This window comes from Mauremys reevesii, linkage group 10 (genome assembly GCF_016161935.1).
Source record: "Mauremys reevesii isolate NIE-2019 linkage group 10, ASM1616193v1, whole genome shotgun sequence".
In the NCBI taxonomy this organism is placed as follows: Eukaryota; Metazoa; Chordata; order Testudines; family Geoemydidae; genus Mauremys; species Mauremys reevesii.
Window position 1 is genome coordinate 55950006 of NC_052632.1, and position 19252 is coordinate 55969257.

The following is a 19252-nucleotide window of genomic DNA, read 5'->3' on the forward strand; positions in this document are numbered from 1 at the left end:
ATTCTCTTCCTGACCACTCTCTTCAGTCTGGCAAAGAGGGAGTCAATAGCCCATCACTAAACCTGCTTTGCCAGCAGTACTCTCACATCTACTACCTGGTAATAGCTGGAACTTAACTGCAGAGTTATCAAGAAGAAAGGCTGCTGCTCAGACAACCAGGGCCAAATCCAATTAGAGCTTTAGAGATCAAGATCGACATCTTGAATTGTACTCCAAAGTGCATTGGAAGCCAGCAAAGAACATGAATCACAGGTTCAAAGTAATCCCTTTGAAGAACCAATGAGCAAGCAGGCTGTCATGCTGTGCAGTTTTCAGCAGCAGTCCTTTGTAGAGCATGTGCATTATAGTAATCCATTTTGGAGGGGGACAAAGACATGGATCACTGCAGTGGGGTCCACAATCAAAATAAAAAATTGCAACCCTCTAGCTGAGGACAGATGCATAAATACATTTGGTTGCTGCTGCAGACACACCCAGAAACAACTGAAAATACAAAACCTGGCATTGCACTGTATCTCAGTAACAGAGAGAATACATCCACATTCACAGAAACTAAAATAAGCCTCAAATGCTTCTGATAGCTTCCCCCTACCCACAAGCATTTCTTCAATAACTCTCAATCAGATGTCCTGACCCAAGCCCCCAATCTCTCTTAGCACTGGGAGTAAAGGAGGGAAGAGTATCAGTCATTCAACCACACAATTCAGATTAGATGGGAGATGTACATGAGGATTATCATCTCAAGGCACTAAAGCTCACATCTCCTCACTAATCTTCAAATTGGCCCTCATGCATACACTGAGCAGGTGGGGTGGCAAGATGGAGCCATGTGCAACTGCACAAGAGAGCCCTCTAAGATCTCTCAGAAAAAAATGAATGGAAACACTCAAGAAAGACCATCTAATCCTGCTAGGAATCCATAGAAATATTCATCCTTGTGGTGGGATAAACTCCACAGTGGCCCAACACTGTAGCATTTAATTTCAGAAAGGGGAACTACACAAAAATGAGGAGGTTAGTGAAACAGAAATGAAAAGGTACAGTACCAAAAGTAAAATCCCTGCAAACTGCATGGAAACTTTTTAAAGACACCATAATAGAGGCTCAACTTAAACGTATACCCCAATTTAAAAATCATGGTAAGAGAACCAAAAAAGAGCCATTGTGGTTAAACAACAAAGTGAAATAAGCAGTGAGAGGCAAAAAGGCATCCTTTAAAAAGCGGAAAATAAATCCTAATGCGGAAAATAGAAAAGAGCATCAAATCAGGCAAATGAAGTGTAAACATATAATTAGAAACACCAAAAAAGAATTAGAAGAACAGCTAGCCAAAGACTCCAAAAGTAATAGCAATTTTTTTTTAAATACATCAGAAGCAGAAAGTCTGCTAAACAAACAGTGGGGCCACTGGATGAGCGAGATGCTAAAGGAGCACTCAAAAATGATCAGGCCATTGCAGAGAAATTAAATGAATTCTTTGCATCGGTCTTCTCTGTTGAGGATATGAGGGAGATTCCCAAACCTGAGCCATTCTTTTAGGGTGACAGATCTGAGGAACTGTCCCAAATTGAAGTGTCATTAGAGGAGGTTTTGGAACAAAGTGATAAACTAAACAGTAATAAGTCTCCAGGACCTGATGGTATTCGCCCAAGAGTTCTGAAGGAACTCAAATGTGAAACTGCAGGACTACTAATGGTCATCTGTAAACTATCATTTAAATCAGCTCCAAATGACTGGAGGATAGCTAATGTGATGCCAATTTTTAAAAAGGGCTCCAGAGGTGATCCTAGTAACTACAGGCCAGTAAGCCTCACTTCAGTACCGGGCAAATTGGCTGAAATTATCGTAAAGAACAAAATTGCCAGACACATATGAATATAATTTGTTGGGAAAGAGTCAACATGGTTTTTGTAAAGGGAAATCATGCCTCACCAATCTACTAGAATTCTTCAAGGGGTCAACAAGCATATGGACAAAGGAGATCCAGTGGATACAGTGTATTTAGATTTTCAGAAAGCCTTTGACAAGGTCCCTCACCAAAGGCTCTTAAGCAAAATAAGTAGTCATGGGATAAGAGGGAAGGTTCTCTCATGGATTGGAACCGGTTAAAAGATAGGAAACAAAGGGTAGGAATTAAATGGTCAGTTTTCAGAATGGAGAGACGTAAATAGTGGTGTCCCCCAGGGATCTGTACTGGGCCCAGTCTTATTTAACATATTCATAAACAATCTGGAAAAAGGGGTAAACAGTGAGGTGGCAAAATTTGCAGATGATACAAATAGTTAAGTCCCAGGCAGACTGCAAAGAGCTACAAAAGGATCTCACAGAACTGGGTGACTGGACAACAAAATGGCAGATGAAATTTAATGTTGATAAATGCAAAGTAATGCACACTGGAAAACATAATCCTAACTATACATATACAATGATGGGGTCTAAATTAGCTGTTAACACTCAAGAAAGAGATTTCGGAGTCATTGTGGATAGTTCTCTGAAATTATCCATTCAATGTGCAGTGGCAGTCAAAAAAGCGAACAGAATGTTGGGAATCATCAAGAAAGGGATAGATAATAAGACAGAAAATATCATATTGCCTCTATATAAATCCATGGTACTCCCACACCTTGAATACTGCGTGCAGATGTGGTCGCTATATCTCAAAAAAGATATATTGGAATTGGAAAAGGTTCAGAAAAGGGCAACAAAAATGATTGGGGTATAGAATGGCTTCCGTATGAGGAGAGCTTAATAAGACTGGGACTTTTCAGCTTGGAAAAAAGAGGCAACTAAGGGGGGATATGATAGAGGTCTATAAAACCATGAGTGGTATAGAGGAAGTAAATAAGAAAGTGTTATTTACTCCTCATAACACAAGAACAAGGGGCCACTAAATGAAATTAATAGGTAACAGGTTTAAAACAAACAAGAAAGTATTTTTTCATGTAATGCACTGTCAACCTCTGGAACTCCTTGCCAGAAGGTGTTGTGAAGGCCAATACTGTAACAGGGTTCAAAAGGGAGCTAGATAGATTCATGGAAGCTAGGTCCATCAATAGCTATTAGCCAGGATGGGCAGGAATGATGTCTCATCACTTGATGATAACCTGTCTGTTCATTCCCTTTGAGGCACCTGCCATTGGCCACTGTCAGAGGACAGGATACTGGGCTTGATGGACCTTTGGTCTGATCCAGTATGGCCATTCTTATAGTCTTCTGTTCTAACAATAACCTGGTCAGCTAATAGATTCAGAAGAATCGACACGAACATCTTTACAAATGGTACAAAACTGAACTCTTCCTTTTGGCCTGTAAACCAAAGTGCCAACCATCCCTAGAGTCCATCAGTGAAGTCCACAGGTCATGGCAGGACATGCAGAACACAAACCTTCTCATCTTTGGGGGGCCGTCCCCGCTTCCGGGGGCTCTGATCTAGTGCTCTTTTCAGGGGCGATTTTGAGCCTCGCTCTGATGAGACAGAAGATGCTCGCTTCTTCCCTTCCCCTGTGCTCTTCTTCAACTTCCCTTCAGACAAACCAGCTTTGCGTTTCTCTTCGCCAGCAGACTGCTTGCCTCTCTCCTCACTGGAATTACGCCGGTTCTTCTCTTCACTGGAGTTATGGGAAGACGCCTGAGAGATTATAGAACAGAAGATTGCGAGGAAGGAAGAGATTGAGTGATTTTCATAAAAAACCCAGGGATACCGAGACTGCAATGCTGATTATCAGGAAACTGATGGTACAAAGTCACATTACAGCACCAGGTCCAACAAAAATTAGCTCTTGGAAGCAGTTGAGTTTGAACTTATTGAAGTTAGCATTTATGTCAAATGTATCAGTTTCAAAAACTGGTTCATAGAACATGCCATGTGAAGGATCACTGGGGGAATTATGTAGTCTAAAACAAAGGTTTAGGAGAAACCAGATTTAGCACTGATTTACTGTGTGGTCAATTAGCCTCTCTGCCTCAGTTTCCCCATCAGTAAAAAAAGGACAATGATTACCTACTTCACAATGGGGTTGGGGAAATTCATGTTTGATTAAGTGCTTTGAAGATGGAAAGTACTATGCGAGTGCCAGCTAGCATTGTGGCCATCATGACCACTCTTCTATGGAAAGTTTAAAGCTAGAGGCCACCAGCTTTAATAAAGGTAAAACAGAAGCTTGGTTATTGATCATGTTAAGCCCAACTTTGGCACATAAAGCAAAGCTAAAACCACTCACCTGGTCCTTGCCTTTGGCTTTCTTAAGGAACTCCTCCACAGCATCCACAGCCTGCTGGAAGCGCTTACCCTTGTTAATCTTGATCATTTCCTCTTTGTGGGCGTGATAAGGCTTCAGCTGTTCCACTTTGATCCAAGCACTGATGATAAATGTCAGAAAAAGTTAACTACTGATACATTTTCCAATCAAAACACACATCAACTTCCTCACCCAACCCCACCATGTAGCGATAAAACTGACATATACAATAGTATGGCCACATTGGACTGACTATACCAGCAAACTCACTTCTTTTCCCTCTTCCCTGATGGCTCCAACTCCTACATTCGCTGAAGTCTTTCTTCAGCCTCCTCAACAAGTAGCATACCCAACTGTGTAAATGAAATTTGCCTCTGAGCACCATTCATGTGCTCTGCCAATGCACCCACGTGAGCACACACATTTATAAGTGCACGACTGATTGCTCTTGTACTGGTGTGGGGAAAAAACCCACACACCCAATGTGGGATTTTATTCCTAGGACTGTTGCTGCTTTTACAGATCCAGACTAACACGGCTACCCCTCTGATACTTGCAACAGGAGGCCACTTAACAGTTCTGACAAAACAATCTTTTGGTCAGAGACAAGATTATTCTTGTTTAGTACTGTGTATGTATGTATAAATCCCCATGAGGGCTGGAAGAATAGACAATATTTTTCAAAATTAGATTTTGTAACACATGGGTGACCACCAAAAACAGAAGAACACACACCATAGCTCACTGCACATCACACTTTTGACACACAAAGGATCAAATGCCTTATAATAAACTGACTTTCACTTTTGATGAAAAAAGCATTTATCCTCAATTGCTGGCAGTGTGTTTAAGAGAGGCTCGCGCCACTGTGTTTTATAATGTAGTAACATCAGAGCAGAGCTCTCGTCTGCTTTGTGAAGAAACTCCTAAATTTTCTCCCTATAACAATTGCTGCTGTACTGGTTTTCCTTGACACTTCTGAAATGGGTAGGCTCTCATGCAGAATGATTGCCTTCTTTCACATTGTCCACCTCTTCTACCAATTCAAAATTTTCATTCCAGACTGTCGCTCCTTAAAGTGCCTTTCCACCTATTCTCCAACTGCCTCATAAAGCGTTAAGACCACCTTCATCTATCACAGAATCTGAAAAGGGCACTTCAGCTGATCTGCTGCTGATCAGTTAAGTGGCTGCAGTGCTATTTCCCCATTACTACTGGGGAGAGTAGAGTTCTGTGCACTATTGGAAACTTTTCTGAACAGGAACAGCCATCAGCCTTTTTCATCAGGGAGCAGCTCAGTGTACAGCATTAGGCAGGGAAATGAATTTTAAAAACGGGCACCACTGAAAAACAAAAGATGTTAAATGTCAGTGGTAGAAGATTTAAACATTTTGATTATCCCCAGCAATGGTTATCTCCTGCAGACAGGTGCTGCTGTTCACAGGAAGCCTTTTCAATTTCATATTTTCAAGACTTATATCTACATAGCTGTAAACTGAACACAAATTTTAAGACATGATGCCCCAGTAGCTCATTTTTCAATGAATAGAAATTAGAAATTCACCCATTATGGCATGATTCCTCTATTTTCAATTGGACCTCCTCCACATAACTGGTACATTCACTATTGAAGTGTTTCATAATGTTTAAAAAGTTTCAGAACTTTCCCAATTAATGGCAGCTTTTCTCTCTCACCTTCCAGTTGTGCTACCACAGCAGAATACCTAGGAGCTCTTTGGCTAACTTTTCTAGTTTGTTTTTCCATGGCTTGTCCATATACTCAGACAAGCAATCTTATCCCAGTTCCATATATTATCAGCATGATGGAACCAGACTGCCCAAGATCTGTTCTCATTTGCTATGGTCTCTGAGAGAATCAGCTTCAAAAACAACCCGTGGTGTGAGGCAGCTTTCTCCATCCATCTGCCTTAAAATCGTAATTCTCCAATGCTTTTTAGAATGTTAATCTGTGCAGTTTTAAAGCCCAGAGTATTTCCCTGATCTCATCATTCTTTGCTTTTCATTTTAAAGTCTCTGGCCTCCCCATTAAGGTTTTCTGACCAGTTATAGCAAGTAGCCTGTGTCTCCTGGATCTGTTTAGGACACAGGAGAATAGCAGAGTTCCCAGTCTCATGCTCATGGATGAATTTTCTTTTCTTTCCACTTCACATTTGGGTCTTGCCCCTTTGCCTGTTCCTATTTGCTCTTTTTTCAGGACACAATGACCAGTTCACCATCTTAAGGCCTGGGTGAAGCAGCTTCCTTTCCACTACCACGGGCCATTGTATACAATAAGCCACTGGATCATTCAGTATGGGACTGCAAACATTTCGCAGGTAGATGCTTTTCACATAGGACTTAAATATAGGAGAGACCAGAAACTTCATGGCTGTTAGAACAGGTAACTGTTGCTTAGAGGTTGCAGTTAGTCCAGGTTTCACTGTGCAGGAAGCGTGCTTACACACTTTCCACTTACTGCAAGCAGGTTCTTGCTCTAGAATTTCCACTGTAGCCCTGAAGGTGGAAGATCACACAATGCTTTCCATTCTGTGCACCCTACAGAATCCTTTCCCTCGTCCTACATCCCCCTTCGTACCCACCTTTGAGTTAGCACAATATAACGAGTGAAGTCAGTGATTCTCAGACAACAGTCTAGAACTTGTCCAGGGAATCTCTCTTGGGCAGCATGAAACCCTTCACCTTAGGGTCCTCAAATGACAGTGAATCACCAGGAAGCTGGGCAGTGTTAGTCTACGAAAAGCTAACTAGCTCACTCTCTCACACATGTACGCATGATAAGAATGTTGGGAAACAAGTCAATGAAGTCATTTAAGAAGCATTCCCCCCAACTTCCTTCCAGATTTGGGCCCCTCAATGAAATCACTTTATTTCCACTAGTCTGTTCCTCAAAAAGTTATTGGAGGGGAAATCCATTGCATTTTCTCCTCCCAACTGCCTCTGATGTGTGTACCTGCCTACTCCCCACCTCCTTCATACATACACCAGCTCTTTGCTCACTATTCTTTTGGTAGTGGAGGGGCAAGATCTATACATCAGGCTGGGCCTAGGGGAGACACAGACACTTGGGACTGTTGGAGACAAGGATTAAAGATCTATATAAAGGACTAAGGGCAAGCAGGCAAGGGCTTAGAAAAGTCACAGACACACAGTAAGAAAAAAAAATCTGCATTCCTCTCCCTAGTTTGTCCCTTGTCTACATGCCATAGATTTATCTAATCTCTCCAGGGCAGGGACCTGTCCTCTTAAATGTCTGTAAAGCACCCAATACTGTAGAGTACTATAAAAATAAAGCTACACCACAGAACAAAGCCATTCATAGCTACACATGCATGCCTCAAAAAACAATGACCTAGCATAAGTCCTCTCAAATATGACATATTAGGCTGTGATCTCATAGCTATGGAAGGTCAAGTATCCAGATACGAGTTTTCTGAGGCATAACATAAAATAAGTGCTAACCTTACTAAACGCTAGGTTCAAGCAACCTACCCACAGGAACCCTAATTCTAGGTTCAAGCATCCTACCCAGAGGAACTCTACAAGAACCCTAGGCATTAAAACGCTAACACTACGGTAGGGAGCTCAACATATAGGAACCCTAAACCTGGCTCCACAGACCCTACCCACAGGAACAATATCCCAGCTCCTTGCAGCCTGCTAATAGGAACCCTAACCCTAGCTCAAAGTGCCTACCCATGAGCCGTAACCCTAAATCTACATCACCTGCCCAAAGGAACCATAATCCTATTTCCAAGTCACAGAAATATAGGAACCCTAACCCTAGTTCCAAATAGCTTATCCAAAAGACCCTAATCTTACAGCAGAGAGACCGAGAAGAACCCTATTCCTAGCTCCAAGTACCCTACCCATAGAAACCATAACCTTAGCTCCAAGTACCCTACCTCTAGGAACACTAATTCAAGGCACCCATAGGAACCCGAACCTTAGTGCCAAGTACACCCCACCCCCAGGAACCCCAACCCTAGTGCCAAGTACCCTGCCCACAGGAACCCTAGCTTTAGGATGGGGATCTCTAACTATAGGAACCTCACCCTACCAGCAAGTACTGTACCTATAGGAACCCCAACCCTACCTCTGGGAACCCTAACCCTAGCTCCAAATACATGATTCATAGGAATATCCTTAGGTCCAAGTACTCTAGCTCATAAGAACCCTAATACTAGTTCCAAGTACCCTACCCACAGGACCCTAACCCTGGTGCCAAATACCACACCCCCCCCCATAGGAATCCTAACGCTAGGACAAAGTACCTCCATAGGAACCCTAACCTTAGCACCAAGTACCCTACTCATATGAACCCTAACCTTAGATCACGGAAACCTACTCACAAGAATCCTAATGCTAGCTCCAAGTACCCTATCCAAAGAGACCCTAACCCAAGCTCTAAATACCCTACCCATAGGAAACATAACCCTAGCTCCAAGTACCTGATCAGACCTTCAAAAGCCCCACATTCACCACCGTGCCAACGCCAAATTAGTGTTTTCTGAATGCAAGATCACTGGGGAACATTCCAACCGGCTGCAGCAGAAAGCTCTACTATCCCTGCTGAATCCTCGGGTCCAGGAAAGAGCAGCGGCAGAATTTAAGCTTTGGCATCACAGAAGGATACAGGGGTTGGTGAAACTGCTAACACGGTTTTGCTAAGGCCATAATTTCTGTATCTTTCAAATAGTCTTCATATACTTTTATCTTGGTTTGCAAGATTCGTCTTTGATTTTTCTTTGGATAGCTCAGGTCAGGAAGTGAGCCCAGATGTCCGTATTCCTGATGAGGTTATTTAGTTTGTACATTGGTACTTCAGAAAGATGTTATGTGGTGCTCCAGGATGTTGTTAATAAAATTTTGATAATACACTGTAATACTTAAGAATTTTTTTTCAAGCTGTAAGGCTTGTGAGTTAAGTGAAAGAGCATGGTAGTATTTATCAGGTAGTGGTGGTTGCAGTGTACTTTCCAGTATTTCACTGAAATGGCTCCATGTCTATAGGGAATGACACTGTCATAGCACATAGCTAATGTCTGTCTGCCAGTGCTAATTGCTATTTTGAATTGTATGAAGCACACCTTGGGTGTCTCTCAGAGTTTGATTTTTATGGGATTCAGTCCTGTCATTTGTCTGACATGTTAAGGTTCTTCTTCCCTGCCTTATTTTGTGTTATTATTGTGGGGGTGCACTAAGCCTTCCTATGACAAGTCTGTAGGCTTGGGAAATAAGATGGGCTGTGACCGTATACCTAGGAACACAATTATATATTGGGTGGATGAGGGAGCTTATCTATACCAATATTTTGAGAGAGACCTGCTTAATATATTCCAGCAGAGCTTATAGACCCCCAACCTACTTACAAGGTTTCCATTGCTGAGAAAAGGGTATATGGGACTTCCCTTGGGATTTGGGAGATAGAAAGGAAAGACATTTCAGAGTGTTATTTCTCTGCAGAATTAGAGCAATAGCTAAAAATCTCCCAACTTCCAAAATGAACACTAAGGCAGTCTGAAACATCTCACTCTCTTTCATGGAGCCAGAGAGCGAGCTATATAACCAACAATATGTGTATCATAACTACTGAATACTTCAGAGCAAGGTGCAAGTACTATATTACTACTGCAGACACTGATAAAGCCCCCATCGCTATGGTGTGTGGATTACTCTGGGGGAATAACGTAGAATTCATGTCCCCCGCAGATTTCTTTGTTTCCTCACAGAAAAATGACTTCTAACGGGGAAGCGAAGGGAAGCTGCAAGAGCAGTCACTCCCTGGCAGCACAGGCAGGTTGGTTCAGGTGCCCAGAGCAGCTTGTAGAGATGTAAATCACCTCTGTGGGGGGAGGATGTGCAGTCATGCATATGAGAGAGAGAGAGAGAGAGAGATAGAGAGAGAGATACACACACACACACACACACATTCTGTCCCTCTCACTTGCTATTGCAGTGTGCTTGTCATGAAGGAGCAGGGCTTCAGGATGTTTCTGAGGAGATAAGCATGGGGCAGGCTCCGTCCCCTCAGGCAGAGCAGAATGTAGCAGCCTGTCCACGTAGTGAATTGTTCCCACTGTTTTTTTGAATTCACCCAGGAGTATAAAACAGGTGTAAAAGTTTTAAGGCTCCTCTACATTGCCAGAGTGGTGTAAAGGCCTTATAAATGCTTATTGTCTTTTATTGATTAGAACTGGTCTAAGTTTTTGAACTGAAAAAATTTCCTATCAAAATGTGCTCCATGAACTGTTTGCTACTGACCTTTCTGAAGATGGTAAGTAGCCAATATAAATTGTGAGTTTGATTCTCCAGCCTTCACTTGCTCTTCAGTTGCCTATGGTGTAACATGGAGCATATGGCTGCACATATTTGTTGACTAATAACTAGAAATAAAGGGTCAAACCTAGCTACATTACTATTAGGCAAGGGGGTCTGGAGATTTCTTCCAATTCTCCTCACTTCCATTCTCCATCCACTGTATTGTAGTTTAAATAAATTACCAAAATAATCGAAACCAGTGTGATTATATTGTGTTATTTTGACAAATAAAATATGCAGAATTTTAAAATCTTGTGAGCAGAATGCCCCCAGAAGTAGCGGGTGCACCTCATGGGCCTTACGTTAAAATGCAAAAACATTTTAAGATTTGGATCACTCAAACCTGTTCTGTTCATTCCCTCTGAAGGACCTGTCATTAGCCACTATCAGAAGACAGGATACTGGGCTAGATGGATCATTGGTCTCACCCAGTATGGACATGGTTATGTTCCAACATTTCCTACATGCTAGGAAGACACCTTCTAGGAGCACTATTACTTTAAGGGCAGAGACAATGGAAACTTTACCAAGAGGCTAAATGCACAGAGTAACAGTCAGTAGGAAGCCTGTGAAAAGCTGGATGTCTGAATGCAGACAGGCTCAGGTTTATACATCTTTGGCCAAAGCCAATTCTGCAATCTTGAACACCCTATCCTTGCTCACTGTAGCCTTGCCCTTGGGACAAGTTAGCTTTATCATTGCACATGAACATAAGCTTTGTGGTGAGCAAGGAACGAAGAGGCAGTCTCTTCTAAATTGGGCCCTAAGCCATTTAAGATCTTGGAGAACCTTGAATTTCACCTGAAAGTTTCACCAACAAGCACTGCAGAATGCAAGTCACAGGTATAACACGTTCCTACCCATCCACTCTGCTCAAAGGGTGGGCTGTCATATTTTATGCAAGTGTTCATTTTTTAGTTGACTAGCCTTCACGCTTAATCCTAGGTAGGGCACACTGCAGCCTCAAGATGACAAAGGCATGGAGACGACAATACTGCAGTCTTTCAGCTAGCATATGATGAAAAGATGGCATTTTTGGCCACATTGGCCATCTGGGAATCTTGAGTAGAAAGGAGTCCATCAACAGCCTGAGATTGTAGACCCTTTTGCCAACGGACAGGCAGATGTCCTCAACTGAGAGAGCAGTGAGACTTCAACAGTTCCTCAAAATGCTTTGCCCTGCCAGCCAGCATCTCCTCCATTGTGTATATATACACACACACCGAACATAAGCCAGAATGGCTTTTGTCCAGATCCTCATCTCTGCCAAACCAAGACAATATAAGCTGTAGAGCCAAGTGTCATTAGCATATGGATGATACTATAGCTAATGCCATCTCAAAAACTTAAGCAGGCAAAACTGGGCATTAATTACACTAGAATAGTCCAGTACTAGGTCTTTGTAACCGCGCACACATAGCTTGATGGAGACTGATAGGGGTGGGGCAGGGAAGGAAGTGACAGGAGTTTTGTTTTCAGCTGACTTACTAATATTTTTCAGGTTTATCATCTTCAGCCAGGGCACTTAACTCCACCTAGATGCATCACTTTTTACTTTTGTATAGGTTTCAGAGGGATAGCCATGTTAGTCTGTATCGGCAAAAACAATGAGGAATCCTTGTGGCACCTTAGAGACTAGCAAATTTATTTGGGCATAGCTTTCATGGGCTATAACCCACTTCATCAGATGCATGGAGTGGAAAACACAGTAGGCAGGTATAAAAATACAGTACATGAAAAGATGGGAGTGGCCTTACCGACTGGGGAGTCAGTGCTAATGAGGCCAATTCAATTAGGAGGATATTCACCCCTTCTTGTCAACTGTCGGAAATGGGCCACATCCATCCTAATTGAATTGTCCTCGTTAGCACTGACTCCCCCACTCGGTAAGGCAACTCCCATCTTTTCATGTGCTGTATTTTTATACCTGCCTACTGTATTTTCCACTCCATGCATCTGATGAAGTGGGTTATAGCCCACGAAAGCTTATGCCCAAATAAATTTGCTAGTCTCTAAAGTGCCACAAGGAATCCTTGTTGTTTTTACTTTTGCATACTAATCTAAACAATTAAATAAGATTAAAGCCAACTATGGAATAAATTACTTTTTTTCTGAAACCATGAAATTTCTCCTTCCCAGCTTGCTGGAGTTTAAGAATTTAATTTCAAATTTGGTTGTAAGATGACAAAATGTTCCCATTTTTTGGCATAATCAAACAGATCTAAACATAAGCATTCTCCATAAGGTCCAGTGTGAGATAGAACAGAGCCATAGGAGGCATCCATTTCTTCTATGGATTAGTGGAGTTTATAAGAAAATTGAAGTAGAAGGACAGTATTAATTTCTGCTCCAACTTCAAGTTGCACACACCTATCAGTTAGGGTAACCAGGATTTTTAAATCCTGTGATTATCCACCAGGAAATGATTACATTTCACAAGCTGGGTTTTTGGCTGTTCCAGTCTGCCACATGATAGGATTTTTCCTAACCTGAACTCCAGAATCATGTGATAAACCACTTTTATTTTGTAGCTTTGGCCTCCTAACTTGCTATCTGTCCACTAATCTCAATGGAACATTCCAGATATACAACCAGTTTTTCAAAAGCTATCATTTAGACAAAATCCCTCTCTCACCCCCACCCCCCCAAACCTACCACAAAATATTTTCCTATTCTCCCAAAAACATGAGTTAGTTATAACCAAGAATTACAGTGATTGAGGGGCAGCAATGAAAATATCCACTCTTCGACTACTAACAACCTTATGGCCTGATTAGTCATGATTTCTTGTGAGCTAAAGACACCATTTTTACATTATTTGAAAGCCAGTAGCCTCCATTTTATTGGTGTGCATCTTCCATTTCTAGTCCTGGCTGGTTACATGACCTCAGTCCTTAAAGGGACAGTGAAGCTTTGACATTATGCTTTGAAAAAATGACAATTAAAAAATAAAACTGCCATTTCCTGTCAGAGCATCTTGTTAATGTGCATGTCCTCACTTTTGTTTAAGTCCTTCAAAAAAGTAAAGGTTTTTTCTACTTATTGGTGTTCATAACAAGGTGTCGTCCCCCCTCCCCCCCAATTGTTCATTTTCTCCCTTGCTAAATGACTACACAGGGAAATAGTGAAACTGACTAAAACTGACTTCAAATATAAAAAACAAACAACACAGCAGGGTGGTGGTGGTGGTGGTGGTGTTTGCTAACATTTCAGTTCCAGGAATCTTAAGTTATTTGCAATAACAGCAGGTATGTAATTGTCAGACTAGTGTGATTCTTCTCATTTTGGCATGTGCCTTTATCACAAAACACTAATTCATAGGAAAATGTCTTACAATAACTTTACCACCCCATGTTGCACAGTCTTCCCAAATGCAAAACATGCACATTTTATGCCATCAGACATCATAAAGTGTTCTCTTTATGAGTGACACGAATAAAACCACTTTATATTTATGGCAGGAGAAACAAGAGAGACCACAAACTATACTTGAAAAATGGTGACAGTTGCACTAACATTAACAGGCACACCTACGCCCATGCAAGAGATCAACTACCCAGAACTCCCTGTCACAGCAGCACCTAAAATCAAAACATGCTTGAGAAGGTCTTTGCAGCCCTCAAACACCCACATGAGAAGCTACATCATAGAATAATAGTTATATATAGATAATAAGGCAATCTTTCTCAGAGCTACATCTTATTATGCTAGCATAAAACTCTTCCACGAAAGCCCTGTGATTTAAAGGCCAGCATTGTCATCAGATGAAGAGAGTGGGTACGTACTGATCTTCTGTCCCAAAAAACTTCACAAAGAAGCACTTCTTTCCACGAGGCTTCTTCAGGTCTTTAGGCGGATTAACGATCTGAGGGGCAAAGACAGAAGACAGTGTTAGTTAGAGAGGCAACAACAGAATTCTGTGGCTTTTTAAAGTTTTCAGTCTATGAAAAAGAAATCTACTTCATGGTTCTTTGCTAAAACATATTTTTAAAGCAAAATGGTGTTGGGGAGGGGGCTTGTACTGGTAGCAAAATTCTTCCTCCCAAGCACACAATCCATATATTTCTTTGTTACTCACAGCACTATACCTAGAGTTGGCATCAATCACCCTATCACATTATAGGTTTAGCCTGCTGTTCAGGAGATAAGATTGGACTTTTGTCACAGCTGTTGTGAATTCCATGATTTTCATGGGTTTTTTTTTGTTTTAAATAGTCATGACTTTGGGTGTTATGGTGCTTTTGGACCCGAGAGAGGGGGCAGATGTGAGTAAAGATGAATGAACTTCACTGTAAACTACAAAGTTATACCTGTGTTGCATGAGCTCAGGCATATTGCCCAGACGCATCAGTGGAATTTTAGTGAGGTTTTACTGTTCCAAAAGATCAGCAACATGAGGTTCTCCCTATCCCCTAGGAGTAAAGTATCTTTTTAAAATTTGGAAAGCTAGGCTGGGTTTACAGAGTTTTGCTCCCATAGGGCAACTATCACCTAAGGCCTAGTCTTCAGTACAGAAAAGGGTGTTTCTCTCAGAGTTAAAATGTGAATGAAGACAAGGTGGTTGTAATTTTAACACAAGTTAAACCATAGACTCTCAGTCTTCACAAGAGTTGGCAGGTCACATTAAAATCTACAAATTTGCTTTGGATTTTAATTCAAGCTAACAAGTTAGGAACACACTTTTTTTTTGTCGTATAGACAACGCCTATATTGTTAGGTCAGCACATGTACCTACACTAAAAACAGAAAATAGAAAACTTTTGGGGGGGTATATAAACAGTGCCTGCAATCTGACTTTAAAAACAAAATCTTCTTTCCATATCTTGAACTTTTATCCACAATCACCTACTGTCTTCTCCCAAATAACATGACAAAACTGTAACTTTTAAGTATTAGTCTGGGAATCTGGACTCTCCTCTCCTGTTTATTACTTAAGACAGTGCATGTAGTCAATTTAGCCAATTTATTGTGGGAGAAGAGAAACCTGTCTTGCAGAAAGCAATAGGGACTAAATTGCTACGACTAGGGAACACAATCAGTTCCAGATTCTGACAATTTGGTTTGTACTGCTTTTCATTCCATCTGAACTAACAGCTGTTACTGACAGACTGAACTTCTGCATCAAGTAAAATCCCTGATACATAGTCTGGTTCACAATTAAGGCCAAAAAGCGTCTTAGCTAAAAATTAAAGAAGAAAACGATAAGAATCTTAAATCTTCACTGGAATTATTTTCATGAACTGCTCCCTTCAGGACAGAAGCAGACTCACCTTTCCTGGCCAAGGAGGATACCGGCCCAGCTTCCCCCTAAGGAAAAACAAAAAGATCAGCCACTAGCATCAGAAAAGACAATTGCTCCATTTCTATCTGCTTCCACTGCAATTTATTTTCAAAAGTCAGAGCTTACACAACATAATCACAACGCCTACCAGGACAGAAAGAACTGTTCAGCTTGGAAGAGCACTCACCAATGCTCCCAAGTGCCATGTGAGCAGATCATTGCGGCTCAGCGTGGCCACAGCTCAGTCTGCATGGGTACAGGGGTCCACCCACATGAAGAACATTACAGGATCAGGGCCTAAGTCATTAAGAATAGAGGTGGTAAAGCTAGCACCTGGAAGATCAATACTAAAGCTCTTAGTACTTTGGTAAGACTGGATGACATTTCTTTCCTCCCTTACAAATGTCTGCCTGCATCAATACGAAATCCAGTTTGGATTCATAACTTAAGACTTTTCAGGACAGAACAGTCTAATAAGCATCATATGTTTCCAGTTCATGTAGCTGTGATTCCTAAATTGTACTATTTTATAATTTAAGGTAGGAATGCCTATATCAAAGGTTGCAAGGTTACTTCCATTATCACTCTTTTTTTCAGCCGCTCATCATGCTACTAAGATTTGTGAAACATACTGCAGGCCCACTATAATCACAGAAAAGTTGATTTCCTGCCTTTGCAAGTTTCATCACAAAGTCTAAGCCAAAGCATTTCCTCACAGAAGGGGGGGGGGGGGGGGAAAGGGGGTTGGTGTCAGCATGAAAGCATAGTCTTCCTACCCCATCACACAGGCTTCAAATGTTCACAAAACCTTATCTGGCATCAGTCACTGTCTTGCATGAGACTGGCAGAGAATCCTTAGTGCCTGCCAGTTCCTGAACTAAAATTCTCAGCAAGTAGCATGTCAACATCCATGAGGTGAGGATTCCGCAGAGAGGGCAAGCTGGTGATTACAGAAACACTGCTTAGGAGGACACTAACCATGACTTTCTTTTACTGTTGCATCCATCGATTCTTCTTTTATCAAGGCTATTCTGCTTTCCCATCTCCCTCCAAGTCTTATGGCTACAGTTCTTTTTGGATGGGCCTAGCGGCTATGCCTTGACTACATGGCCCTGTATGAAACTCAAGCTGGATGATCTGCATTCAGAAACATCACTAACAGCAGTGCACTCCCAAAACACTCATTTGAAACAAGTTCAGCTAAAGGAATCAACCTTTACTTACTTTGCTATATAAATTAGACAACTTCACACCACTGTCAATGTTTCGGATGAGAAACTGCAGTTGTCAGCCTGGACCACGCACTTCTTTTTATCTGGGATATAAATATAAATGCATACACTTGCGTGTTGGGGATTAGCTATTTGTTGAAGGCCCTAGTGTGATGCTAACCCGTCAGTCAATGCCATCTAGAAGCACAGTGAAGCCTGTACACTTTAGGAGCAGTGCTAACAAGCTTTGAAGGAGGCCCCATCAGTCCTCCCGAGCTGGAAGTATAGAGACCATGACTCCTCAATTGTGTTTGGGGATAAAGCACGGGTGACAGGGGAAAGCTGCTCCTGTGAGCTCCAACAGGGATATCCCAACCTGGAAAAAAAATCCCATTCCTATATTGTGTTGCTTATCACATAAATCACTCCCTATAAGTGGCACCCAGATCTTAACGATCACCCCTTCCTTGCCCTGCTCACAACCCCCAGGTGACTCCTGTATATCCAGCACCATCCTCCAAGCAATCATCCCATTGCCTCATTCCTCTACCTTTACTGTTCTTTAGATGGTTGCCTCATCCTGTCTTCTAGTTCCAAAAATGCTAAGGCAACGATTCCCTATCCCTTTTACTCCTAAAGACTCCCAGGTAGCAGCACATTACCCACCCCACAGGCAAAGCCTGCCCCACATTTCACCCTGAAATAGAGACCCATTGCTCTGTACCCCACCCTGTCCTCAACCCAATACACCTCCTGACCAATCGAGGCTCTGATGCTATTCTGCCCCCCCCACCCCAGAATCCCCCAAAGCCCATATAACTCCCCCATCAACTCTCTGCCACCAGTGATGTGTAGGCAACAGCCAGTGCCCTGCACCATCTCGCCACTGTCATCGCTCCAAACTGACACCTCTTGTTCAACTGCCCCGTCCGCTCCTGGGGCAAGTGCCCCGGCTCTCACCCTGCTTTCTGCCCTGCCCTGTCCAGAACAGCAGCCCGGGCCGCTTCACACGGGGAAGGCGGGGCTTGCGCCCAACCCCTACGTCAACGCTTCAGGGTGAGAGAGCCCGGCTTACCCCTCCCCGGGTGCCTACCCTCCCCGGTACCACCTATACCCTCCCCCACCCCTCCGTCTGCCCGATAACGCTACAGGCAGCCCGGTAACGCCCCCGCCCCGGTACCACGCAGCCCCGCCCCCCGCTCTCTACCTCCACTCCGGTATCACTCAGCCCCACACCCCTGCAGGGCAGCTGCTGCCAACCCCCGCGCCCGCTGCCCCAGCCTCCCGGCCCCCACACTCACCACACCAAGTCTCCGAGCCGCAGACTCACAGCCGCCATCTTACCGACTCAGCCAGCAGCAGCGCGGCGCAGGGGCTGCCGGGACGGGCCGGAGGGGCACCACCCACGCCGCGGCCAGCCTCAGCGGAGGGGGCGGTGCCGCCGGGATAGGGCAGACCGCGTCACGTGATCCAGGCGCGCTGTCACCGCGCCGCTCCCTCCGCGCGTGACCGCCCTCTCCCCGCCCATTGGGCTCGGGCGTATCACGTGACCCTGCCCGGCCGCCTCAGAGCGGGGTAGCGCCTCCGGCACGTGATACGGGAGCGGGGAACGGGTCTGGCCTGGGAGCGAGCGGAGGCGGCCGAGCTTGGAGCGCGGGTGAGTCCGAGCCCGCGCGGGGCAGAGCCTGGCGCGCAGGCCCCTCCCTTGGGTAGCGGTGTGACTGGGGCAAGCCGCGTCCGCTTCCCACCGGGGTCGGCGCAGGGAAGGCGGCCCAGGCCCCTCTCCTGGCCGCCCCCGGGGCAGCCTCGGGCTCACCAGCTACAGGGGATCCCAGTGCCTCCCCTAGAGCCACTGTTCTCCTTTCTTTCCGCCCCGTTACCTTTCCCTGGGCTCTACGGGGGCATCGAGCCCGAAAGGCTCTTCCTCCCTCTCCCTCCCCCTGGGCAGTCTGGGGTCTCCTTCCCTTGGGCTTGGGTCAGATTCACGGCCTGAGGGTGTCCCCGTTCCCTGGGGCTGCACAGGGCAGCCGGGCCATAGGCTCCCCTATTCTCTAGGAGCTGGGTGGAGCATGTGAGGCAGCAGCTGGTATCTCCCCCAGTGGGTTTGTGGAGCTTCGGGTTTGTGGCCCGGAAGCTCTCTGGGGATCAGCTTCTGAGCCGGGTACCTGTTGTCACCGAGGTGA

At 43.8% G+C, this 19252-nt stretch overlaps 2 protein-coding genes across 16 annotated transcripts in view; one reads left to right on the forward strand and one right to left on the reverse strand.

The window, feature by feature from the left end:
- Positions 1 to 18513, reverse strand: part of GLYR1 (glyoxylate reductase 1 homolog) — a 30574-nt gene extending 12061 nt beyond the window's left edge. For 4 of the 9 annotated variants that reach the window (XM_039492678.1, XM_039492676.1, XM_039492675.1 and 1 more), the window contains exons 1-5: positions 18371 to 18512; positions 15848 to 15884; positions 14363 to 14442; positions 4221 to 4359; positions 3386 to 3628 (exon numbers count right to left, since the gene is read on the reverse strand). In XM_039492678.1, the coding sequence (XP_039348612.1) occupies positions 3386 to 3628; positions 4221 to 4359; positions 14363 to 14442; positions 15848 to 15884; positions 18371 to 18408 (537 nt within the window). In that variant the 5' untranslated portion in view covers positions 18409 to 18512. Of the gene's footprint in view, positions 1 to 3385; positions 3629 to 4220; positions 4360 to 14362; positions 14443 to 15847; positions 15885 to 17082; positions 17174 to 18370 lie in introns of all 9 variants that reach the window. The other 5 variants (XM_039492682.1, XM_039492681.1, XM_039492680.1 and 2 more) reach the window with 3 other exon arrangements.
- Positions 1 to 19252, forward strand: part of UBN1 (ubinuclein 1) — an 82917-nt gene that overhangs the window by 28254 nt on the left and 35411 nt on the right. For 4 of the 7 annotated variants that reach the window (XM_039492665.1, XM_039492673.1, XM_039492671.1 and 1 more), the window contains exon 1: positions 18588 to 18726. The exons of the other annotated variants lie outside the window; for them this stretch is intronic. The gene's annotated coding sequence lies outside the window, so the exon portion shown is untranslated. Of the gene's footprint in view, positions 1 to 18587; positions 18727 to 19252 lie in introns of those variants that run through there. 7 annotated transcript variants of the gene reach the window in all.